General features: G+C 41.5%; 1 protein-coding gene across 1 annotated transcript; it reads right to left on the bottom strand.

Annotated features, from left to right (window-relative positions):
- On the bottom strand, positions 1 to 24374 carry ndp (norrin cystine knot growth factor NDP). Its single transcript, XM_084908514.1, has 3 exons — positions 23863 to 24374; positions 12382 to 12827; positions 1 to 2953 (listed from the first exon to the last, which is right to left on the bottom strand). Exons 2-3 carry the CDS (start codon positions 12589 to 12591, stop codon positions 2729 to 2731), a joined length of 435 nt encoding a protein of 144 aa, XP_084764640.1. The 5' UTR covers positions 12592 to 12827; positions 23863 to 24374; the 3' UTR covers positions 1 to 2728.
- Between the last annotated feature and the right edge of the window lie 2835 nt (positions 24375 to 27209).

Here is a 27209-nt window from a genome sequence, read left to right as displayed (position 1 = left end):
TTAAGTTTGTCTTTCTCTTCATTGATTTATTTTTGAAGTGTTAAATTTTCTGATAAGACGTTTAATGACATGTAGAGGTTTAATTAATAGCAGAACATCAAACAACGATTCCATTTCCTAAGACTGGCTTTTATTTTTTACCCATTTTAGTCGTTCTGCAGTGAACTGCACAAACTGATAAGTGATCTGTTAAGGCACCAGTCACACAGGCCTGCAGATGGGATGGCCGCCAGTCACTGGGGAAGAATAAGTACTCCCAGACTGGTTGCATGTGGTTGCTGGCAGTCACTGTGAAACTGATTGCTGATGATCGTTCATGCAGGGCTTAAAACAGTCAGTGACCCCAAGGTAAGTCCAGGTAGCTCATGGCTGCAGGAGTTGCTAGGTGAAGCTGGTCATACGGTGCTGCACTGAAAACCTCATTGTGATTGCTGTGGCTGCAAGCAGATGACTACAGTCACCTTTAGTTTGTATGGAAGAGTGTTTGTTTGCAGACACTTGCAAACTTTTGCCAGTGACCAAAGTGATCACACAGAGGTTTTTGGAGCAACACCCTCTTCGATCAGTTTCACCCAGCAACAATCAGCACCTGCTCCTCAACCAGTCGGGAGGAGCAGCTTTAAGGTGTAATTCAAGGTTGGGTGGGATTACATAAAGGATTGGCTCTGAGACCCTTCTTATTTGCAGTGGTGATGGAGAGGCGGACAGAAGCCTTCTCTGACTATGACGTTTGCAGACAGCATCGTGATCTGTGGTGAGAGCAGGGAGCCAGTGGAAGAGAGCCTGGAGGGGTGGAGGTATGCAGCAAAGAGAAAAGAAGTCAAGACAGAATACATGTGTGTGAATGAGAGGGAGACGAGAGTAACGGTGAAGCTACAAGAAGTAGCTGCGAGGTGAAGAAGAGAGTGCAGGCAGGGTGGAGTGGGTGTAGACGAGTGTCAGGGGTGATATGTGACAGAAGCATAGCAGCAAGAGTGAAAAGGAAGGTTTACAAGATTGTAATGAGACCTGCTATGATGTATGATTTGGAGATTTGGATTTTGGATAGCCACAGTTGCAGGTGGAGCAGGTGAAGATGTTGTGATTTTTATTAGGAATGATCAAGATAGACAAGATTAGAAATGAGTACATCGGAGGGACAACTCAGGAGGCAGAGTTAGACGGGTGAGATTGAAATGGTTTGGACATGTGCAGAGAAGGGATGGTAGATACTTTATATTGGACAAAGGATGTTGAAGATGGAGGAGATGGTCGTAAAGAAGGAGGACATGCAGAGGGTTGGTGTGACAGAGGAGGATGCAGGGATAGAATGAAGGCAGATGATGTGCTGGAGTGACCCTCTAAAGGGCGCAGCCAAAACAAGAAGAAAGAAAGGACGTCCTGCTGTATATGCCAGACACACAGGATTTAAATTAACATGTATGACATAAATTAGCATACTCCAAAGCAGTGAAGATAACTGCTGTGCATTTAGAAAGAAACATTTAAAATTCAAGCTACCATGGCCTTTCTTTGCTTCCAACCACCCATTATTTCAGCTCAAATCCTAAAAGTGAGCTCTCGATTCTTTGTGGTTTGAAAAAAAACTGAAGCCTTAATGATGGAAAAAGCTCAATTTGAACACAGTTTTTCCAATTCAAATAAAGTAACCACAAGTTTTGCAAATGAGCCTGCGGCACACACACGCATACACAAATGCACACATAGAGTATGAATAGTGAGTGTGAAGTTCTGTATTCATCATGTTGGACACAGGACATGTCATTACTAACAATACGTTACAGGCAATAGCGGCAAGTTTAATCAATCCGGCGTGATAGTAGCGGCAGTTACAATAACGTCAACATGAACATCACAAAGATCCAAGTAGAACAGGTTATACTTTAAATGAGCACTGATACCCTTGGCAGTCTATTGACAGTCCACGCTGCTGACCCAGAGGCTGCTAAAACCTTCATCAGTGGTCTTCTTGCATCCTCTGGGCTCCTCTTACGCTACTCTTTTTTTTTCTTCTTCTTTTTTTTCTACTGTTCATTCGATGAGCTCTCCTGTCAGCATCAGTCATGTTTTACACAGCTAGATGAAAGTCTGCAGGGAGTGTGTAAAATGTTACTGGGTGAGTAAGCACGGCGCAGGTGCTCCACTGTAGATCCAGCACATGTCAGGGCTCACGCGGACCCGCTTGTCCTTTCCCATGCTGCTTTTTAACAAGGCATTTTGTTTAGTCGTCAAACGCTTCTTTTCTTTCTTTTTTTTCTTTTTTTTATGGAGCAGGGAGAAGGCTGTTACAGATATTTGCAATGAGCTCTCATTCTGTGGTTCTTGAGCGTGTGTGTTATGAATTACGGAGGCTTATAATGAGTGCAGTGTGTCTCTGCAGCGAGGAGGGTCTCCAGCGGGCTCCTGGGAGCTGCAGTTTGTGGTGTCTGGCCTTGTGAGCTGAAGAAATATGCTTTGCATTGTTTGTACTGATTGAATGCACATAATAGAAAGGGTATAGTATGTTCTGTCTGAGTCCCAAGGGCTGTAGGTCAATTTTAAGGCCCACGTGAGGCTGATCTGACTGCTCCAAACTATCACTCACAAGTTAACAACCAGTATCTCTGGGGCCGTTTTCTGATCCAATAATCAACCAAAATGCTTTGGACAGCTTGAGAGGAAGGTCTGTGGCCAAGAAAAATGCCGGCTCTTGAGAGTCTTGAGGCTCTGGGAGGGTGCTGCTGTCTGCTCAGCTGCACTCCTCGCAGTTGCAGGCGAGGATGTATCTGTAAGTGGCCGTGATGCGAGTCCCGCCAGTGCAGCGCAGCCTCACTGCCTTCAGCTTGGAGGTGTGCGGCCGGCAGCAGGAGCAGGTGCTCTTGAAGGGCTGTTTGAGCACTGAGCTGAATGAGATGAGGGGGTCGGAGCGGGTCGTGTGGCTGCAGTGGCCCTCGCAGCGCGCCAGCAACACCATCTGGAAGAAAGAAGTAGGCGAAAAGGCAATGTTATGAAAAATACAGATAAGCATTTTTCGTTGACTTTCAGGCTCTTTAAGGGGAGTAAAAAGATGTTTGGGCTCTGTGTCTGTTTATGTGTGCGTGGTTGGCCACTTTTTTTCTGTGCTGTTTAGAGGGAACAAAGCCAGCATATGAAACCTTTCCCCAGTTTAACCAATCAGCACACACACACTCACATGCACATACACATTACCAGCCTGATTAGTGTTGTGACTGTCCGACCGGCATTCCTCTGTAGGTCACTGAATTCCTGTCGCCTCTCTAAACTGACTCCTGTGTCATGTCCTTCTGCCAGCTGCTGTGTGTCGCCACCCGTGTACCCACTTTGATAAAGGCCTGTCTGGGGCCATGTATGGGTGACACACACACACACACACACACACACACACACATATGAAGAGTGTTGTCGCCACTTTAAGACCATTTGTCTTTGTCCTGGCAAAGGATCAGGCTATCAAACTTTGGCCTCCTCTCTGTCTGCACCTTTCCTCCTTTTACTCATGAGCCGCTACATTAAACAAACCTATGCAAGCTTCAGTACTGACACAGCACTGTTCAAGTGCCATAATGAACTACTATCGGGTGAACGTACACCATTTTAAACGACTCAGTTTGTACTTCTGTATATTTCCATTCTCATCGGTTGATGGCCACCCCTCTCTGAGCCTGGTTATTTTGGAGGTTTCTATCTGTTAAAAGTGATATAAAGTGATATAAACCATTACTAAGCAGTCATCATGGGCTCATTCAAGCAACTTTGTTCACTTTGGAGGTTCCTTGAGGAACATTTAGAGGCTCAATTTCAAGAAAAGGTTATTGGAGGAGACTCAAAACTTTCCCAAAGGAAACTTATTTAAAAAGTTAGTTAATTTATATTGCAAATTTTCAAGATGTACAGTATACATTTTTTATTAATTTGTACCTTTATCAGTTTTTTCTAATTTTATGTATGATTATGTTTTATTATAGTGGAAAATAAAACATCACTAATAACAGAATCTAGTGACAATATACTGCTGTCGGAGGGATCGTTCTTTTAATACAGAAAAAAAATTATTATTTTAGATGCAACATGTCAGGCTCATTTTCCCTATTATGATTATTATTATTATTATGATTATTATTATTATTATTATTATTATTATCATCATTGTAATTTCATTTGCGGTAGTAGTATGTAATTTTGCAACAAACTGTAAATTTCCTTTGAACTACATTGTAAATGATTAAATATTACTAAATACAAGACTAGCTTTGTATTTATTATTTATATAATTATTTAAAATTATATAATATACAAGTATTATATATTTTCAAAAGGGCTTGTACCACCTTGTGGCCCCCTCTGGACGTGCCCCTGGTCCGATGGGTGTTATATACATGTAATTCTATACATATAGGAGAAATGTCAGCAGTGCAAATATAAAGCACATCGAACTGACTGTTGTTGTAATTTGGTGCTATATAAAGAAATAAAATAAAACGGAATAAAATTAAATAGGACACGACAGTAAAAAACTGAAGGTGGAGTGCAAAAGTACTGGAGCTGGATGTGTGTTAGTTGTGTAATAATTTTTAAAAGAATTATGTTAAATTCTTGAATTCTCACGATGAAAAGTTAGCTATGATTAATCATGAAAACTCCAAAACCTTGCATTCATCGGTCTGTTGTGTTTTAGTGACAGGCGCTGTGGTTACTTTTTCCTACTTTGTTTTTTTTATTGGCAGTTTTTAATTTGAATTTGAGGTTTTATGCTCTAAACTCAAGTACTTTTGTAATTAGGAATAATGGTGCTTATTTTGGCTGAAATTACAACAACAGCTGCTGTTTTACTTAAAAAAGTCACTGCTTGGATTTTCAGACTAAAACTGAGCAGCATTGGACTTTATTTGAGCCGGGGTTGCTAAATGCATGTGGATCTGTTAGGTAACAATGTAATTACAGTGTGACATAAAGAATGTAAGCATTTGTCTTTTAAAATAAAAGTAATTAATAACCAAAATTTCAAAATAAAAGCATCAAAACTTTGTCATCAACTAGCATGTCCGCAACAGTGTTGGTGTCCAAGTTTAGACAGATGTAATTATGTTAAGAACTAAGATAATCAGAAATGAAGGATGAGTTTTCTGCAACCCTGCACTGAAATATTTGTGATTCCCATGAGGAAGTCCCATATGTCCTAAAGACAAAATCCAGAGAGTCGACACAGTAATCTGTGCTGTCGTCAAATGGATAGCTTGTGTGACTGATCCATTCAGATGCATGGGGCATGTGAAATATTTTTTGGGGGGGGCTAAGGCATTTTGTTTGCTTACTGTAGTCTCTTACAGCAGGAATATTTTTTTCATGCATTTAATATGTTATAGAGTTTGTTTTAATGTTTTAGAGGCTGAAGTGTCATCTTGGCCTTTAGAAGGTCTCTAGATCCACTTCCTGTTTTTTGTCATTGCTTGGATGTGTGGAATGGCTCCCTGGGAGTAATGGCTGACACCTGGGTTGCTCATCTGCAGATATACAATTTGGGCCTACGGACTCAGCTGCTTGCTGACCTCCAGATTTTTTGTTTTGACTGAACGTTGTCACCATTATTTTTTTGGTTTACTTGCACAGCACTTGTTCACACAAGACACATAACCGAAGAACTCACTCCATGTTAAACGTTTTGGTGAAACACTTGGTGAAAATCATGTGTGGTCTCCACATTCTCATCTGCCCCATTGTGCTTGGGTTGTGAGGGCAGTAATACTTAAGAGGAATAACACGTTCAGTTCAGTTTCTCATATGAAAGCTTGATTTTATAGCCTTAGGTCACCTCAGACTCTCCTGTGCTCTGATATTTTATTTACTGAACAACACATTGATTAATCAGCAGTGGAAGTAATAGTTAGTTGGAACCCTAATTATAAAAAATTTGTTTTTAACCTTGGAATTTATTTTTATTTTTTTAATGTATTTAAATTATAATTAACCCTGTAATGCCAAGTATATCAGATTTGATGCATCAGTTTTTAAGAACTATAACCCTCTAATATGTTTTTTTGGTTTAAGATAAACAAACTATGAAAAATAAATTGCACAAAAATCCTGGACGTAGCAAAAATGATACAAATTAAATCTTGTACGTGCAAATTCGTCAGAAGGGTCGACAAACACTAGTTTGAAAGAAAGGAATTTTCTGGAAATTTTCAGGCTTTACAGGCTTAAATAAAACTCAAGGTGAAGAACTAGTTTTACACTGGTAATAACTGGTAAGTGTGTTCTGTGTTTTTGAACACAAATCAAAGGCAATTTCTGATAAATCCATTTATCAGATGGCTTTCTACATTTCTTTGAATAACTGAACCCTATAGTTGGTTTAGTGTCACATAAATGACAATGTACAGTATACTCACACATCAACACCAAAAACCCAGCAGGGGTGAAAATAAGCAGAGAACAAAGAGGGAAGAAAAAAAAATCAACATCTTGAACAATTTTTCACTCATTTTTACTGCACTGCAAAAAAACAAAACAGTACAATTTTTATGTTTGTGCACAAAAAAGTACAATAAATAACCACATCAGTGTATGAAATATTGTTTTTTTCCTTCACAATTAAGGAAGAAATTTTCTTTAGCTCAGGTGAAACAGGTCACAACTGCTGATGTTACTTACATTAACCCGAGAAAGCAGCAGTTCAGCACTGGCAGGAAACCACACACTGTGGATCTAACACGTGTTTGTTTTCATCATGTTCTTTGCTAATAAGTTGAGACAGATGCTCAGACAAGAGTTGCGTTAGCATCTAAGCAGGAAAGTCATTCAAAAACAAACCCAATCCTATTTCTTTGCACGCTGCACAGTGCCAAGATAACCATAATGAAATCCCCAGGTTTATTTTTCTTCTCCCCTCAGATCCACAGAGGACATTATACAACTGCTTCCACTGGCTGAGTTGTGCTCTTCGCACCCTGTAAACTCAACTTTATTTGTGGAATTAGCATAGTGATGGTGTAAGTTCAAATTTACAATGGAGGAGTTTGCTACCAGAATATTACTCAACACCTGGGCTGCAGACAGCAGAGAGAGCTTTTTTTTTCTAGTCATACAGCACTGCTTGAGCTGCCCCATATTTCTTTGTTCCTAGGAAAACAGGAAAAATGTGTAACAATACACAGAGTATAGAAGGCAAAAACACACAAAGTCAGTGTTTTGTATGACCACTTTTATGACCACCTTTAAAGCTTTCGTTATTTCTTATTTTCAGCTTTTTGAAGGTCAGTCAACGCTGTTCTTTGGATGTTTCTGCCTTTTGTTCTGTTTTCTGTCAAGGTGATCCCACACTGCTTCAATAATGTTGAGGCCTGGGCTCTGCGTTCATAATTCCATCACTGTTGACAAGATCCCCAACACTACTGGCCCCAAGCCATGTTTTACAGATGGCTGTAGACATTCGCTGTTGTTCCCCTCTCTTGTTCATATCCTCTGATGATCCATCTCTATAAGACCTGGTGCCACTGATTTTTTTAGTCCAGTTCACTGTGTAATCTGGCATACCTCATCCAGTCTTGTTTCTTTCATTTAAGATTCATTTGAAAAATCAAACCTTAATTGCCTCCAAATAATGTGGAACTTCTTGTACACACACAATTTTCTTCTGTCTTGATTATTGCTGCTCACTTTTCACATGCATTTCTCAGCCTCCTCAGCCCGTCTTCAGTTGGTACATAATGCAACAAAACAAAAACAGCCGGCATTCAGAATCCATTTAAGAATGTTACTAACAACATATAAAGCCCTTCATGACCGGGCTCCTGCGTATAAAGCAGAGCTACTGAGACATCATAACTGCAGCTAACCTCATCTGATCGGGGTCTCCTAACTGTTGCTCTTATTTTAAAGGTAATCACGATTTTGTGGTTGTAGCTCAGGTTGGCTGAATCTGGGGTTTGTTTTAAACATCTGCTGCAATCTCATTTCTATAGTTTAGCTTCTTCTTAATCTTTTGCTGTCTATTTGTGGCCTTTTGTTCTTCTGCTATGCGTGTATAGGACTGTGTATGCAGGAATGAAAGCGACTGTGTGCTTGCATGGTTGAACATGTGCACTTAACTTTAATGCATTTTTATCCAAACTATGAAGCCCTTTGTAACTGTGTTTTAAAAAGTTCTATATAAATAAAGTTATTATAAGTACAGTTTCCCTGTTTCTCTTCCTTCTTGCCTTCTTGAGACCATTTCTGATGGTCATCAAACTGAAGTTGGATCAACTGGAGTGCCAGATGCATTGCTCAGGTCTTGTGTCAGTTTTTTTTTTTACTGGACTTTTTCCTGTTCCTTAAGAAAGGGCCTTTCAGATACTGTTTACCTGATGTATATTTTTAAGCCTGCCACTATGGGCTCAAAATGTGGTCATAAATATTTTGTACTTGTAAAAAAGATTTGTGTGTGTGTAAAAAAGATTTGTCTGTGTAAAAAAGATTTGTGTGTGCGTAAAAAAGATTTGTATGTGTAAAAAGAATTTGTGTGTGCGTAAAAAAGATTTGTATGCGTAAAAAAGATTTGTGTGTGGACTTAGCCCAAAAAAAACCCTGCAAGTTACAAGTACGAATTTTGACCCTATTTTTCTTCCTTTCATCTGATTGGTCAATGTCATGTCAATCACAAATGTAACAATCCAATCAGAGAACAGATGGGTTTGGCTGTCGGAGGGGCGCTTTTTTGAACTGCAGGTCTTTGAAGGGTAATACAGTTTGAAGCTGGAGGATCTCTATATAAATATCCGATAGCAGCTAGGTCCCCTAACTTTCAGCAGCTGTTGAAAGGATAAAGTTGTGCTATATCAGTGGTTAGAAATACCATTATTACTTTAGGATTAGTTTAACACAAAGTCAGGGCTGACCCGGGACCATTGCTGTGAGTCACAGTGCGCAGCATAAAAGTCCTTTCACATCGGACGCAGGATGTGCTGCTAATGCTAACTGCTAACTAAAAGCAAAGGATCCAGAATTTGTTGCGCTGGCTGCTGGGCTCTGTGGGTTTTTGCAGCAGCTCTACCTGTACTAGATGCACCTGCTCCTTGTCTTTTCTATCTCTGACTTTATGTCCTCTACAAGAGTTTCTGTTTTTTTTGCTGGTTCTTCAAATGTTCAATAAAAACATGTATGCTAATTCATAACGAAGAAAGCTTTGTAATGAAGACTGTCATTTCCAAAACACTGCCCGCCCCCACCCCGCGGTCCGCAGCGCTGTTGAAAAGGCTGTGGAAGTCCCTATATTAAACACGTAGACCTGTGACACAAAAATCACCAAACTCGGACGACCACAGACTGTTTTCCTTCGTGGTGATGAAGGAAAACGCTGGGTTGGCATGTAAAAGGGCATTTATTCCCTTCAAAGACCTGCAGTTCAAAAAAAGCGCCCCTCCGACAGCCAAACCCATCTGTTCTCTGATTGGATTGTTACATTTGTGATTGACATGACATTGACCAATCAGATGAAAGGAAGAAAAATAGGGTCAAAATTCGTACTTGTAACTTGCAGGGTTTTTTTTTCTAAGTCCACACACAAATCTTTTTTACGCACACACAAATCTTTTTTACACATACAAATCTTTTTTACGCACACACAAATCTTTTTTACACATACAAATCTTTTTTACGCACACACAAATCTTTTTTACACATACAAATCTTTTTTACACATACAAATCTTTTTTACAAGTACAACATATTTATGACCACATTTTGAGCCCATATGCCACTTCTTCTTTTGTCCCCCAGTTTCCTCTAAATATTTCAGGGCACAATGCACAACATGATGAGATATGGCAACAAGTTTTCAGCTAACAGCTCTTTCCAAATCGCCTACTACTGCTATTTTATGTCTATCAAACTATTTGACAAAAGACAAAATAAAGTGACAGAAGATACTTTTAAAATTGTTTATTTGCTAAATTGTCTGTGTAGACACAACGCTGGCTCATCCCTTTGTTAAATGACTTTTGTGATACTAATTCAGCATTAAGGGATTTAAAACACATGAATTAAAAATGAAAATCCTCTGAAAATGGTACAAGGACTGGAATGAAAATGTTCAAAGAAAAGCTTTAAAACACCTTCAGACAACCTGAGGACCCATCACTCAAGACAACCTCTTAAGCCCCAACGCCCCCTGACACGGGGGCAAAAGGCAGGAGATCAGTTAGGCTTGGGGCTTAAGAGGTTAAAAGGACAGGGAAGTTTGGCTTTGCAGAATCAAAATATAAAGAAATGACAGCTGACTCAAACTTTTTGCACAGTACTGTACACAGCCAAAATATGAAAGTGGAAAGACTCGAGGAACCAATATAGTTTACCCCAGAAAAGAAGCAAACAACAAAAAAGAACACAACAAAGCGTGAGGGCCCATCATTTTATTGGTTTCTATCCGCTGGCACCGCATATAAAACAAAGGACACGACCACATGCTAACTAGCACATAACGCACCAGCACAAGCATAAATGCCGGCAAGAAGTCGGCCACTTACGTAGGTTACATTGTAGGCGCTACAAAGATTCACCACAGAAGTCTAAATCAGGCCTGAGGTGTAAAACAGTTGCTCAGTTAGGCTTCCACTCGGCTCTCTGTGCGCTGTAATAGAAAGCCAAGCTCATGCTGAGTGTGTGTTCAGCCCTGCCTCGCCTGAGCCGAGTTGCGGTTTGGCCACCTGCTTGATGCACTCAGAGTCAGAATATTAAAAAAAGACCAAAGAACAGATCACTCACGCTAGACAAGCAACTGCACTGGTGCACAACAAAAGGAAAGAGGGAAAATCGACAGCACCTTCCCACAATAGCATTCACATGTTTGGTGCTACTCAATGGGATCATCAGTCTCTTTACGTCAAGTGGCTGTCTTTAAGTTGTCAGGATACACACCACACCATTGTTTAATCACTGCCTCTCCACTTTTCTTCTTCTTTCCTCACCCCATCTCTCTCTCTCCCCCTCTTTAGCACCTGGCAGTGCACGAGCGAGCAGGCTAACAGCGACACGATAGCTTCAGCCAAATCTGAGCCCCAGCTGAGGTGCAGAATATGTCTGCAGCGTGGCCCATCTCCAGAACCACCAACACACACACATACACACACTCCTATGTGACTCTTCTAAAAGAGAGATGGAGATTAAGAGAGCAAAGGAAAGAATGATACACTAGAATGGTCAAATGGAGAAAGGCTTTCAAGGGGAAATGAGCAATACTAGTAGAAAGGAAGGAATTTGTGAGAAAAAATGTCTCTTAAGTCATTGCTGGGTATTATTCTTAGGCTCAGGGGCTTGATTTGAAGCAAATGGCCCATTACCTTAAGGAGCTCTGTGCAACCTTAGAAAACCACTGTTATTGCTGACACCTCCACCCAGGTGATCAGTAGGCTATAGCTCAGGTTCATGCTCAGCTTGTACTTTCGCCAGTCAACACTGTCCTGTTGTATGTGCTGTATTTCTTGTATCTTGAACAGAAACCAGGAGACCGGTATAAACACTGGGTATCAACATAAAGACATCAAAGCTAAATTGCAGATAGCTTGCTAACCACCTCCATGTTGAAAAGAAAACCATATTTTGTATAAAGTAAATATTTCTCATAGATATCTTTGCCATTGCATGATTTACTAAAATCAGTACCATGTGACACTTTATAATCAATGATCACTTTAGCTGGGCAAGCTAACCAACTAGCATTTTCATTCAGATATGATTTTCACTGACAAGCAAGATGTGATTAGCCATACTCAGTTTTGGTAACATTAGCAGATAAAGTCGTTTTAAAATGTCCAGCTAAGTTATTAGATTAATTAGCAGACCCTGCTGTTTGCAGTTTGTCTGTGACTCTGAAAACCAAACATCCTGAAGTCCACCACAGTTTCCCCTGATAGTCAAATTTCCACTTCTATCTCCAGACCATCCAACTTAAATAAAACTGTGTTCTGGCTAATTTCAGCTCATCAGCTAACATGGACAACTTGATACCAACACCAGGTAGCTAGCTAACCTTATGTTTCATCCTGCAGTGTATGACAGGGCTTATTAGTTGACTTATGTTCTAAGCTGTTGTTTTCTGCTCTTGACACTTGCACTAGAAGGCAGGCACTGAGCTATGCGGGGTGTAGAATAATTGTCACATCCTTTGGGTTTTTGTGGAAAAGTTCAATCACATCGTTCACACAGAAATCACACCACCGGCTGACAGAGGGAACTGAGAGACTCGGGGATGGTCTCATTTTTGAAGTTACATTGCACTCCATTTAAACACTGGCAACAATAAACATTTAATACATCAAACAAAGTAAAAGTCACATAACAAACATTGACAACTATCTAGATTTCATATGAAAGGTTGACTTTTAGTGTGTTGGTAGGTGTACTTACCTTGGAGTTGCATTTATAAATTGGGTGTGTGATGGTCTCCACAAAGTGATGCCTCATGCAGCGGTCTGGGTCAGCATCTCCCAGGTGTGCGTGTCCGTTATCGCTGGCCTTGTTGCTGCTGCTGGCAGAATGGACCAAGCCCAGGAGGGGGCAGCACATTAGAACCAGCAGAAGACCAGAGGGGGAGCCCCCAGAGATGGAAGGTTTCATGATCGGGCCACCCTGAGGCTCTTGATCCTCACGGGATGTCCAATGTGTAACGTAGTTGCTTTTCTTCCTCCTCCTTACAGAGTCTGTTCTGTCACAAGGCTGCACAAAAGGAGATTATCTTTGACTCTGCTTTGTTCCTGTCAGCTCACTGTAGGTTCAAATTCAGCAAGCTTTAGGTAGTAGGAGGGTTTCTTGGGCAGGCTGCTCCATCCCCCGCTGCCTTAATCCATCAGGGTCTGGAAGCAGAAGACAAACATAACTGCATCAATGGAAACATGAAGAGATAAAGACCAGAAAAAGCAGCAATATTGCGTGTGGCCGTTCTATGTTTTCTCCACAAGTCAAAGTAGACAAACTGTTCCAAATGCTACAATTCGTGTGTAGTGGATGAAGCTATCTCCAGACATAGTTTTTTTTCTGCCAGTTTTTGAGATTAATTATTTGAGTGTGTGTGTCTCAAGAAACTGGCCGTCTACTTTGTCTCCTTTATTCCACGCTCAACCCAGTACACCCACACACGGCACACACATGTGGACACATAAGTCCTTGTGCTTTTATTACAGAAGAGAAACTTAAGCCATGCACAAACAGCCCGCAGCCGGGCCTTTTCCTCTCCCCAGGAATGACTTTTTCATTAAAATAATTCACTTTCCCAACAAGCCCTCTCATGACTGCAAGCCCTCTGCATATTTTCACATTTATTTAGGTAATTCTTTTTTCGACTTCATAGTTTTATAGTCCTTCTGACAATAGGGTTTGTGTTAAAAGTGAGCCTGGTTCTGGCTGCAGCAGGTATGTTGAAATGTGTTGTGAATTAAGTGCATGGTAGGGTGAGAGATGGCGAAAGGAGCAAAATAGCCATGTTAAAGTTTATTAACTATTATTATCTATCTATTTTCACGAGCTACCCATAAATTCATGCTTTGTGATAATTTTAAATACTTTGACCCAATTTATACTTGTGTGCTAGAGGTTTACGAAGAAGTGGTTACACATGGAGTCGCAGGAGCTGTATTTATGCTTAAGTGTTTTTTTTTTTAAACACGTACAATTAAAGTCAAGTGTAAATCGTGGCTTTGTAAATGTAGGTGCTCATTAGTGTTGCTGTGGAAAAATATGTCTTTTACACAGTTGCTTTGGGATGAGAAGAAAGTTATAATTTTGATGAAGGAACTGACCTCCCAGCCCATTGTTCCTTCACTGGGCTGGTTTCAGTCATTATGCAAATGTACTGTTTATAAGATTGGGGAAACCTGCAGTCAGCTGAGACTGAAGAAGTCACTTGGATGAGTGACGAAACGTTTCTCCCACTGAAAACGCTACGTCCAGATGAACAGAATCAACTTTTGGAGATCAGTAGTCTGATGTTGATTGTACAATAGTTAGAAAAATTCCAGGTTATATAAAGTGGTAGGTCAGATGAATATTCTGTTCCTTATTACTCCTCAACTAAATGAATATGTATTTAATTTCAGGGACAACTATATAACCCCACTGATGTATTTTCCACTCTGTCATATGTCAATCATATGTTATTCATTGTCACCGGTAAGTGCTTTAATCCTTGAAGTTGAGAAAAGTTTAACGTTTGAGCATAAATGACTAGCCTACTTCATGCTGCTGAAATTTGTTTCCCTCACCGTCACTTGTGACAGTGTAAATGTGTAAATGGTAAGATGACCTAATTGCTCTCTATGGTCTGAGGTTGCCATGTTGCTGGTTGTTGCTTCCTGTGTGGACACCTCTTAAAATATGATGAGTACAAGTAGTTATTAAGTGATAATGTCTACTTAAAAAGTTTGTGAAATGTAACCTATTTGAATAGTACTTTGATAATACTCGGAAATTATTGAAATTTTAACTCAAGACAAGTTGTAACTAACTCTTCAGTCAATTGCTTTTAGTTACATACCTAGGCAAGAAGTGGAGTTACATTACATTAGAAAATGAAAATGTAACTTAAATGCATTAGTGTTTTTGTGAGTGTGTGTTCAAACATCTGCTAATCACCCACCTAAGCCTTCTATGCATCCAGTTGCCTTTCTCATGCAATATGCACTATTTTAGTTGCTTTATCCTAGTCACAGTTCCACCCGATATCATGGAAAAACGTGTAACAGACATCCACCGTGTCCATTTCACGCTTTGCCTCTCCAAAGCATGAAAAGGACATGCATGCAGAAGCTGCAGTACCAGCAGGGGAGGTAATATATTGAAAGCCAAGAAGTCGCTATTGACCAAGAATGGAATAAAGTACATTCCAGGGTCCTTAATCACCAGAAACAATTTACAATAATTTGCAGCAAGTGGCTGGTACTGCTACTAAAATGATCAAACCTAAGGGAACGTCTTCAGTCTGTAGAGAACTGTCCTGTTTTATTACTTACAAGGAATGCATTTGGCACATGACTGAATTACTTATAGTCTTGCGTTTTAAAGCTATGTCTAGCAATTTGTGACCTACTACATTTCAAAATAACTTCCCAAACAGGTCAGTTGCACTAAATGTGTTATAATATGAACAGAGAAAATACTTTCACAAAACACGAATACATGAAATTCTGTTATTATTATCATTTTTATTACATCCCTTTTCAACACTGCACCATCTTGCACTCACTTCTTCATCTGAACTAAAACCAAGCAACTAGTTCGGGCGAAACCTTTACCCCATCTCTCCATCTTCAGCTCCCCTTTAGTTCAACCCCAGTGTTTTTCTTTCTAAGGGGGAATCATTTAACCTTAACATTCCTCTTGAGAGAAATAGAAGTATCATTTGGCCTGTTAAAATAAATATTCCCCGAGATGTTTCGTTGGCTTGTCGAACATGTGCTGCAGGGTTTACATTGCAGTTGGCTCATGCAACAGGCTGCTTTAGACAGCCAGCACCCATCAGCACTTCCAGCTTTGCCAGCCATACCATTAGAACAAACACTGCTATCCCCGTCTCTGCTGCAGGTATCGCTATCAGCATCATTAGTGTGCATGTCTTAGAAATTACACAGTCAAGTCATTGATAATCGTACAGTGGAATCAATTCAGTTCCCATGTAAGACAGAGTAAACGAGGAAAATAGAGGCATCAGCCAAAGTGGACATTGAAGCAGATGTTGGCTTGTTTTTACTAGATTGACATGATCTACATATTTACGTGCACCCATGTGAATATAGCTTACAAAAAGTAGAATAAAACTAGACATGAAAAAAAAAAAATCTATTATGAAAAAAAATAAAAATTACACTACACTAACACTAACTGTAATGATTTTGTGAACTTTGAAAACGAAAATAAAATAGAAATATAGAGGAAATATCCTTTAGTGTCTGGTAAAACTTTAATTACAGCTTGCCTGATGACACTGAGGGACATGTTTATCGAGACTGTCCACAAGAGTCAACTGCTTTCAAAAAGTTCTGTTTTTATTGTAATAATTGTACAGATTTTCCTAAAACTTGCCTCTGATAATTCCCTTTTATACAGTAACAGTTAAAATAGACTTAAACTCTGATGCTAATTAAAAACTAAAAGTAAACATTTTATAAACTAATCTGAAACAAGAAAATCCACTCAGAAAACTAACTGAAAATAATACAAAATAAAAGCTAATTCGAAAATACAAAACTATGATAACTGATCCATTTAAAGACCAGATTAAGCAGCAATGGGGCAGTGAGACAAAAATTTGCTGTCGGGCTCCTTTTGACCCGAGACTACCCTCACTTATGCCTCTGTGCACACCTTGCATGCCCTGTGGCCTCCAAATTCCCTTTCAGTGCAGTGCGCACTACAGAGTACACATGACAGCTTCATTACGTCCCCAGAGACCCAGAAAACAACCAATACTCAAGTGGTAAAACAGTTCTTAGGTTTTCTGCATGTCAGCTGAATATGTGGTCAACAGGTTTATTTTCCAGTGAATGTGATCTTACTACCCTATAAAATCTAAGCAATGTGGACTCAAAAAATTAACTAGACCTTTCTTCCAGCCTCCATAATCAATATTTCTAAAACACTTGAAATGATCAATGCAACAGGAAAGAGTTTGCTCAAAGAAGCATAGCAACTTAGTGAGCAGGTGGCAAACAAATTTGTGCATATAGCAGTTAAAAAGTCAGATACCTTCCTAAAAATTCAGTGGAGACAACGACTTAAGAGGACTTTACACTACAGACCTACATTCAGCATGGCCTGAGAGACATATTTACAATGAACTGGAATACTGCTTAATATCTACTGTATTCAAACACACAGATGTCTGGATAAAATGGTCATTATCAACTTCAATTATGATAATATGGTTTCCCTGCTCTCAACTGACTAAACAATGAATTATTGACGATTCAACTGATTTTCCCTTTCAAATTGCCTATTAAAAGTACACATGCAGTCAATCTGTGAATTTTCTGGCTCCTGTAGTTTTGGCGCTCAGTGACAGCTGGATGCTGCCTTAGCTGGACGACAGTCTGGTTTTGGAGGAAAGAACAGAAATCATATGTAATTGCAGCATCTCCTAACCCACTTTTTAAGGGAAATGTGTTTAATCAGTTCAGATCAAACATGACAATGTAACTGTATTTAGGTGTTTTCACAGGAAAAACATCCGCAGTGTTTCCTCATAAATCAAAATTTCTGCTCAGAACATGTGTTTTTGTTAGACAACAGGCCTTACCATGAAGCAAAACAATCAAAGATAATGACAGGAGTGAACCGCCTAGTAAATACCAGGACAAGTCAAGCAAACTTTATTTTACCCTAAATCTCATAATTTTGGTCTCCAGCCAGCTCTGCGCTCTCTGATTACTAATTAGTTGAGCTAGCCAGACATTTCCACCTTTTTATGTGCACCAGGGAGATGACTTTCTATGACTGTCGTCTGCTTGTTATGTATCCATCTGAGGCAGCTTCCCTCTAACATCATTGCTATGCAAGCAGGGACGTGCCCTTACTGCAAGGTGACCACACATCATTATTACTGTCTCTTTTGGCAACTCATGCTTAAACTCTGAAAGCTGGTCGTATCAATACAGAGCTACGAATGGCAGCTGACTCAGATAATGGGGGCTTTCAAGATAATATATGGAGATTGTATCTGGCTGAGTGAGTTCATTACTGCACTGTGAATGTACAAACTGAGAACTTATTAATGTGTGAAATGCCAGGTACCTTATACTCTCACCTATCCAATTCATATTTATAGAGATCTTAGAGTTTAGAAAAACAAGCTCTATTGCCCCTTCCACCCCATTCACCCAACCGATCCAAGTAGAATGACCAGCAAACCCGAGACCGTTACGGTCCATATCTTTCCTGGATCTATTGTTTGGAATCAACCCCATCATCAAGTCCAACCAAGCTTGTCTTTCTGATATAATTACAAAAACAAATCCCCATGGTGTTCCACTTAAACCTGAACCTTTTCCTTTTCCCAAAAACAGTCCCTCTATCGTTCCTTTCCCATCACATCTTTCTCTTTAATCCCCAAGACCAAGCAGTTGCACCGGTACCGTCTGATGTCTGATAGAAATGATTATTTCTGGGAGGAATGCTGGATACAACCTCATTATGTCACCTTGGGTCCTTACTGCTTTCATTATAATGTGCTGCTATGTGAGCAATACAACAAGTCATTAATTCTGAATTACCCATGAAATTTCACCTCAGTTAACGTAAACAACCTCCTTTGATGATCGTTGTAGAAAAATTGCTGCAAGACCAGGTCCAATCCCATAACCTCCAGCAAAAAAACCACCTCATCCCTCATCCTCATCACATGGATAACTTCCATTTGGTGTATCACATACATCACTCGAATTGATTTTACTTTAACAAATCCAGGTTCTTAGTTCTGTTAACTGAAAGCCTGTGTCCTGATATCCGTGACAGGAATCCATGTTCAGAGCTTAGTAGAATAGGAATACTGCATGAGGTAACACTACAGGAAGCAGCAGCTGGACCGCTGCTTCAGAGTGTTAGACTTGTACTGTTCTAGCAAAGAAGGAGAAAGTATGTTGTGTTCTACAGAAGCCAGGGACATGGGGGAGATATGCTGAATTAGCTATCACAATATTGCCAAGTCTAAGGCAAAAACAAGTAGTCCAGAGTAGCATTATTACAAGAGGAGAACGATAGAGTTGTGGGGTGATTTTTTTATGTATATATTGAGTTAAGACCACCACTAATAAAGACAGAACTTTCAACTAAGTACAGTTACAACATATTAAAATGTTTAATATGTTACCTTAATTAAGATGGTTACACAAGTAAGTTGAATACACTGCTTAGAAGTAACTCTTTAATGTGTACAGCTGGTGCGTAAAAAGGGTCTTAAATATAAACTTAATGGCTACTTAGTTTATATTATACTACCAACGTTAGTAGTTACAAAAATTACGATTATAAAAAGCCTTTTTGTGTATTGCTTACTTGGAAATGTTGCCTGAAGAAAGCCTCTTTTCTCTCTGTAGAGAACATGGCACCACAGCTTAGGTTTGCAAAGCTGTACCTGAATGAAAAACGAGACTTCTGGAACAATGTTCTTTGGACAGACGAGACAAAAGTGGAGATGTTTGGCCGTGATACACAGCACCACGTTTGGTGAAGCATATCTGCACAAACATCTCATACCAAATGCCAAGCATGGTGGTGGAGGGGTGATGGTTTGAGTTTCTTCTACAGCCACGTGACCTGGGCACCTTACAGTCACTGAGTAAACCATGAACGCCTGTGTATACGCCTCAACCCAAATGAAATGCTGTGGCGGGACTTTAAGAGACTTGTGTATAAACAAAGGCACACAAACCTCAATGAACTGAAGCAACATTGAAAAGAAGAGTGTGCCAGAATTCAATGTGAGAGTCTGATAAAGCTATGTAGAAATGGATTACTTCACGTTATTGCTGCTAAAGGTGGTTCTACGAGCTACTGAGTTCATGGGGTGTACTTAGAGTCAGGTGAAAATGCAGCGTCATGAATGTACGCTTTGACTTGTGAAGTAAGGAAGCACACTCTAAACTCTTTTATTGAAACATGACATTCTTTTTACAAATTCATTCACATCATTCACGTGAAGAAATTCAGAGCTTGACAGACCTGAGATGACAGTGAGTTACTAAGAAATGATTGTAAAATCATTTAGCAAAAAGCTAATAGTTTTAGCTTTAGATTCTTCGTGAACATCCCGTTTCTTTGGCCTATACCAGGTAAATGGCATTTATCCATTACCTTTATTTATCCTTTACCTAACTTACCCCAACCGGTTGCGGCAGATGTCCACCAAAGGGAGTTTTTCCTTCCCACTGTCGCTCATAGGTGGGGGGGGGGGGGGGGGGGGGGGGGGGTGTCATATGATTGTTGGGTTTTTCTCTGTATGTATTATTGTAGGGTGTACCTTACAATATAAAGCACCTGTTGTTGTGATTTGGCGCTGTATAAATAAAATGGAAGTGAATTGAACATATCGGTAGAGTGCATCCACTGCTTCAGGTCTTACTTAAACAAATTGGAACTTAAGTAATTTAGCACAAAGGCCTCCAAATCTAAAGCAATCTCTTTTCCTCTTTAACTGACCAACGTGAAATTCCCAGTACTCAGAAACTAATAAGAGTGCCAAAGCTGGAGGCCCAGAGGCAGACGAAATTATTACACAGCATGTATTATTTGCACTGTAACTCCAGGCCTACATCTAGATCTGTGCTTATTGCTTATAAAAAGACATATCATCTGTCATAGAACAAATCAAATTAAACAAACTCTCCTTCATTTTTATATAACTTTAGCAGCATAGCCAAAGGGTGGCTAATTTAAAAAAGGGCTCTGTACCTGCAAAGAGATCCAAACTGGGTTAAATATATAATATGTGGGAATCCAAACCACATTACTACAAACACAGCCCCTCCTTACACACCACAGTTTGTGTGGTCTGAAGGTTTTGGCTTCAGCTAGTTATGAGAAGATAATTCCAAGCTTAAGAAGTGCAGACACTGTGATGCCTCTCTTAGAGGCTACTGTGGGAAAGATGCCTCCCCACGCTCACCTGGGATACAGAGACCGATCATGACGGGTCTGAAATACAGGCAGGCCAGATCTGTGAAAAGCTTCAGGTTTTTGACTACTTTTGGAGTATCTGTGGTGAACAGTTTTCATTATTTTCTTACCATTTATAAAACCAAGCAATCGATCAGTTCACACAGACAGATCAGTGACAGCAAAAACCGATTTCCCTGTTTTCCACTGCTCTAAGATACACAAACACAAGTCATAATGAAAACTTTTGTTCAAGAGGTACAAGTGAAACAATTACGTTATCTCAAAAATCTGTTATGAAAAGTGACACTGCGCTGACGCCCCAGTGTATGTTGTGTAGAACAGAATTGCACAATACTTGTTACCATGTTTTCTTCTTAGCAGTGGGGTGCAAGTATAAATATCCCCTGCCCACCTTACTTATGGGTTTTCATCTCACACACACAAACCCTCACATATGTACATAAGGGCTGTGTCATGTGGTATTCTCGTGGGTGTTATTATGCTCCTGCTCTGGGGCTCTGAACATTGCTGGGATGTTGGTGTGTGACGGCACATGGCCTGGGTAGAGGAGTCGGATCTTCTGAGGGATCCTCTGCTTTATCACCTATGCCTGGCGGCAGCTGAGTACACAGTTGTTGTCCAGTGATGGGCCTGTCTGCAGTCACAATGGGGAGCTCGGGTATTAAGCCCCCACTGCCCTGCTGAGAAAAACAGGTGCATCACAGGACGATGGAGGAGATGGAGTGAGGGCGAGGTGACAGGTAGAGCGGGGGAAAAGGTTGTTTTATGATCTATCATGAATAACTCAATCTTGCCTTCTCTCCTACATTTACTGCTACATCATCACCCTCGCTGCTGATCTGCCCCTGCTCTGTATCATGCCCAGAGTTTACGTCATGATTTTCTATTCACCACCACCTGCCCTCATCCCCAACCTCACCCCCTCCATTGTTTCACCAGCTTTTAATAAACTAAAGGGCAGATTCCTGACTGCAGTGAAGTGAGGGGGGGTGGGGGTGTACAGAACCAAAGACCTGTCCAACCACACTCACACAAACACACACACACACACAGTTTGGCATGCAGAGTGCCAAGCTCTTCCACTGTCTACTGACGCCAGCTCTCAAAACGCACACACAAACTTACTCTTCCTCTCTGTCTAAAACACACACACATTCACCCTCTCTTACCCTCCCCATGCGCCACTCTCCTAAAAGCTAAGCTCCTCACTAAATATATATCCCCCCCCCCCCTCCCCCCAAGTAAAGATAAGACAAACAGTGTGGATTTGAGAGCACTGTACAGCCAATGACAGGCGGCCGTGTGAGCTGGAGCTAATCTTGTGTTAGCTTTACAATTTAGGCTTCTCAGAAACAGTGGGAAATAAGAGGCACTAAGATTGGAGAATACACAGGGAAAGCATTTGTGTAAATATTCTCCAGTTTCTTTTTCTTCTCATTTAACCAGAGTGTGGGAGCTGTTTGTTGACCGCTTTGATAAAAACAGAACCCCCTAATCTTCCTGAGTCAACATGCATGCACCTCAAATCCCAACTCCATCTCCTCTGCTGTTCTCTCCATCCGTGTCAGAAAGAAGTGGGGGGAAAGAAAAGCTGTGGTGAGCTGTGGGCTAAAAAAGCTGCGCATGTAACTAGATCAATCCTCAATGCAGCTCCAGGCCTAAGGCGTTTTTGAAAAAGAGGGAGCGAAAGGAGTCGTGGACGCATTTGTTTTATCGCTCTGGACCGGGTTTCTTTGGGCAGCAGATATCTGCCACATGCTCGTCTGGGTGGTTGGTGTTAAGGATCCCCTTGATGGCCTCAGGTTCGTGTAGAGCATCCATTTGTCAGAAGCACATTCCTGTGGCAGTGAGACATTGTGAACTGCCTATCGGAGCTTCAGCACTGTCCAAATAAATATACTTACAATGGGCCCCAGTGTGTGTGTGTGTGTGCGCGTGTGTGTGTGTGTGAGAGAGAATATGAAACATGAGACACAAAACCAAGTGTGTGCTGCTCTGCCAGAGTATTGCTGTCTATCTGCACCTGGCTGAATGTGCAGTGTTTCAAACACACCTCCTACTCCTCGTCTTCGCCTTTTTCTCTTCCCCAAACAGTTCAGAGGTGATTCTCAGAGTCTGCGGAGCTTCTTTCATTGCCGCGCAAACTGTTTCTCATCTGGTGTCACCGGAAGTGGACGGAGATGTCTGGAGGGCTGTTTGCATCACACGGTCTCAATCGCTTTCTTTTTTCTGCCCCGTCTTGTGTCATGCTCTCTCACTCTCACCTCCTCCAGCCCTTCTTTTCTCAGCCTCTCTCACACATCTCAGTTTCATTCTGTTTCTCCTATTTATTGTGTCCTCCTCCTGGCTCTGCCCGTCTCTTTCTTTCTCAGATGTTTTTTTTCCCTTTCCTCCTACTTGGGCTTCTTCTCCTACCCCACTCACATTATCCCACACTCTTTTGTAGCCACTTCATTTTTCATTTAAACACCTTCTCCCTTTATCATTCTCACACACACGCCTCTCCTCCTCAGTCAAATTAAAGTGGTAGCTCGCCTCCTCCTCCTCCTCCTACCTACCACAGAGTCTATTGTATCTGTCATCATGTACTTCTAACATAAGCCAGCAGCCTCGGGGTCCAACATAACAGGCCAAGTCAATCATACACTTACAGCCATGAACGCACACACCTGTAAAACACATATTCATGCATCTCCGGAGATGTTCACTATTAACGCACTATTAATGTCCCGCAAGCCACGCGGGCTCCCACTATCCTTCCAGCCTCGCTGTCAGTGCCTGATTAGCAAATCCACCGGCGCCAACACAAACATGTTTCCTCTTATTACAAATCATGTCACACTGCATCCTAATCACAACCACTTGCAGTTTATGGACTCACACAGTGTAGAACCGCCCTGCAGTAAAACAGGAATGCACACCTGAGCTTAGTGATGTGCAACAGAGGAAGGGAGGAGTAGGGGGGGAGAAAAAAAAAGTGAGCAGGAGTGTCACTCAAACTCTCTTTGAGCAAGCCCATGTGTGATGCACGTACAGCTACGTAAAAATGCACACACGTGAAACACATCCATAGCAGTGAATACTTGGATCCTCGATGGCATGCCTGATACAGAGTTTGATTAACTAAATTTGCAGCTCACAGAGTTATAAAAAAAGACAACAGGATGCACCCAAATCTGCAGGAGTGCAGATTCAGAGGTGTGACACCCAGCCTGATGGTCTTACCTTCAGTGACCGGCAGCAGAAAGACAGCAGAGGTATCCGGAGAGGCTGCATGCAACACTGGATTTGTTGTTCAACTGTTGTTTCCCAGCCAGCTCCTCTCTCCTCTTGTTTCTACCTCTCTCTCTCTCTCTCTCTCTCACTTACACACACACAGACACACACTGATTGTCTGAGCGCTCCTCTCTCCTCCCTCTCTCTCTCTCTCACCTCTGCTTTCTCTCTCTTTCTCCCTCCCTTGCCCCCCTCTCCCTTACTTTTCTTTAACAGGGAAATCACCAGACAGAGGGAGCAGCCTGGATGCTCCCCGCCTGTGAGGACGCTCATCACATGTGGATCGTGACACAGCAATCGTATATCATACGCCCTTTTACCTCTTCCCTCTCTCTCGCAGGCACACCAGCTGACGCACCGACATGCTCCGCAGCGGCAAATGGGAATTCCAGGCTTGGAACGACTCTGCTTGCCCCATCAGGAGAGAGCTGACCAAAAGCTGCAGCCAGTTTTTTACGAGGTCAGGGTTATAAAACTGTTAGCAGATTTAGTTTATTTAAAAACAACTGGCCCCTGCGGCCCTTCCTCTTCACGCGGCGTCCCCCCCCCGTGACACAGGGGGTAGGGGCGGAGGGGTTCGCAGGTGTGGTGGTGGTTTGGAGGGGAGGAAGGAAGGGGAAGGAGAGAAGCATATTTGGGATTGCAACTCTGAGATACCATTTACTTCTATTAGAAAAGCAAAGCTACACATACGCTGAATATATTGAAAAAGGAGACATTATGAAAAGCGCCAAATCATAACTGAAAGAAGGACTTATTTGCCAAAAATCACTCTGTGTTTAAAACACAGACACACAACCCGGAGGGGAGGGGAAATATGAGCACAAACCTAAAGCCAGTTGTATGTTTAGAAATGATGAAAACAAACTGCAATATAGGAGAGCCCCGAGTGGATCCAACTGTAATAACCTCATCCATCATTCTCAAGCGGCTCAATATGAAGACAGACAGACCCTGGAAATATTAAAGGGGCACACTGCTGTGAAGAGAAGGCAAATAATGAGGCTTGCCCTGAAAGTTATATATTCTCTGAGGCTGCGCGCACAACAGTCGCCTGATTATTGCAGTCGATTACGTCAGTGACCTCACTTCCTTTTCAGCATTTCTGGATAGAGAAATATCAAAAATATGACAACTAACTGATGTGTTTGTGGTACTGGGATACAGAGGGAAAAGGGTATTTCACAGTTTTTACACAGGCACAGGGAGGCAGAGCCTATTAAGGGACAAGCTCGTGCCATTTTTCATCGCCTCATGAAATAAGTAACGAGTTCATGGCCCCCCAAAAAAGGTGTAAAAGAATAACACGTGTTTGGTGACAGCATATGCTCAGATTGTCATTGTATCGTACACGAACATGTCCTTGGTACAGGGAGTAAAAATTCTCAGGGGAAATAAGGGGAGCGAGCTGCACCACACTAAGCAGGGCTTACAGGGTCAAAAGTTTAAGAAGCACAATTACCTGGAAGGCCTCGGCTGACCCCCAAATTTCTCACCTTCTGTTCCCTCTCTCTCTCGCACAAATACACCTTCGACAGAGGCGATTTACAACCAGCAGCAGGAGGTGGGGGTGAAAACTTATATGCCACCAATGGGCTCCTAGAGAGTGAGAGCGAGAAGCACACGTAAGTGTCTTGTGTTTGTGTTTTGATTGCACTTTCAGGCATTGTAAAAGATCGGGCCGGCTGTGAATGGTGTCAAATTAAATGGTCATAACTCACCTGGACTCAGCCTCTCCTTGGCTTAACTCGGCTTGTGTCCACACGAGAGGTGGTGACAGGGAGTAAATGGCTTCAGATAATGTATCATAATATCACATTAAGAAAACGGTCAGTGGAGCCAAATGTGAATCCCATATGCGGGGAGAAGAGGGTGGGGTGGGAGGCAGAGAGCGGAGGAGAAAGGCCAGAAGACATATTGAGCTGAAGAGGGATGCACTGAGCTGACATACCACTGCAAAAGCAGCCTCCTGACAACTTGGACAAACCCTCTCACTCTCTGCACTTTTAGCTGGTAAACGGGCGGTAATAAAAAGCAAAAATAATGTGACAGCTGCTGGCAGGTAACTTACTTTTTAAAATTACACCTTGTTTCTCTCTTTGTTCGGCTCCATTTTAGTGATATGTCACGCCTTAAGATTTTTTTTGCTTCAGTTGCATGTGACAGCGGTCCATGTCTTTATTAAGTCCCACCTTGGCTGTAGGCACTCTGATCCTGCTGTCCCTGTGAGCACTCGAGCTGGTCTTCAACAGGATTAACAGGGCAGGGTCACATCGTATCACCTGGGGCACACGTTTTTTGGCCTTTGGGCATGGTATCCTAACACCAGCCAAGAATTTATGGTGGTGATGAAGCTCTGATGCCCTGTCCAAAGATGTAAACATTGATATCTGTCAGTTTTTAACTCGTTTCCTTCGGAGCAGCTTATTTCGAGCCACTTCATATCGTCTGCAAGACACATAAAACAGCAGACTGACTGATGGTGAACGCACATGTATTCAGTCTTCATTTGGAAGCTTGACTTTCAGTATTATTTGAAGCTGGATGAAAAAAAATAGAAGTGGGCTATTATTTTTGGAGATTTATGCAGACCAGTGTGCAACAGAAAAACAGGCGTGTTTGCCTCAAAAGTGGTCTCCACTGGGAGCCAAATGCCTGACAAAAATAGTCCCATAGTTGTAATTTAAAGCTGGTGTAGAATAACTTTCTCTGTTCTTGACCAGGTAGAGTAATGTCACAGCAGCTGCCAAAGACAACTTGGTGTTTGATGAGCGTACCAGGTCTGCCTATGGAGCTCAGGGAGAAACACAGTTAGCTCAGAATCAAGGGATATTGTCTAGTACAGCAATAAAACTCTGGTATCAAAGAGAAACTGCACGGCTCAAATGGCGATGAGGGCGCAGTGAGTGCAGACCACACCGTAGCTAATGATCTTAACACTCATTTAAACCCAAAACACATAGCTGTGTGCATGACATTGCATGGGAAATCAGAACAAATAAAGGGATATAAGAGAGAAAGTGAAAAGATTCTGAGATATGGAACAAAACAAAGAGCAAATAAGTGCTTTCCCATGTGCACCTGGGGCAGGGTCTGACCCTGTAAAGTGGGGTCCAAGGCTTAGCCCTTTCTACCTCCACCCTCTCTCTATACCAATGGCCATAGGCACTGAGCAATCACCGAAATGAGGGAGAGCTGCAAAAAACAATCTACTAAACTCACTTCATTCCCATAGAAGTACCATTACAGTGGACATTAAAGTAGCTGCTCTACCTCTGCAGCCCACTTGGGACTTC

The sequence above is a fragment of the Perissodus microlepis genome, chromosome 16 (assembly GCF_051167445.1).
Source record: "Perissodus microlepis isolate ML-2025 ecotype Zambia chromosome 16, ASM5116744v1, whole genome shotgun sequence".
NCBI classification, from domain to species: domain Eukaryota; kingdom Metazoa; phylum Chordata; class Actinopteri; order Cichliformes; family Cichlidae; genus Perissodus; species Perissodus microlepis.
This window is presented reverse-complemented; position numbering and strand designations above follow the sequence as displayed.

Coding starts and splice junctions, on each gene's coding strand:
- ndp (XM_084908514.1), bottom strand. CDS start 12,591: ATGAAACCTTCCATCTCTGGGGGCTCCCCCTCTGGTCTTCTGCTGGTT. Junction 2,954..12,381: donor TTTATAAATGCAACTCCAAG/GTAAGTACACCT, acceptor TCTTTCTTCCAG/ATGGTGTTGCTGGCGCGCTG.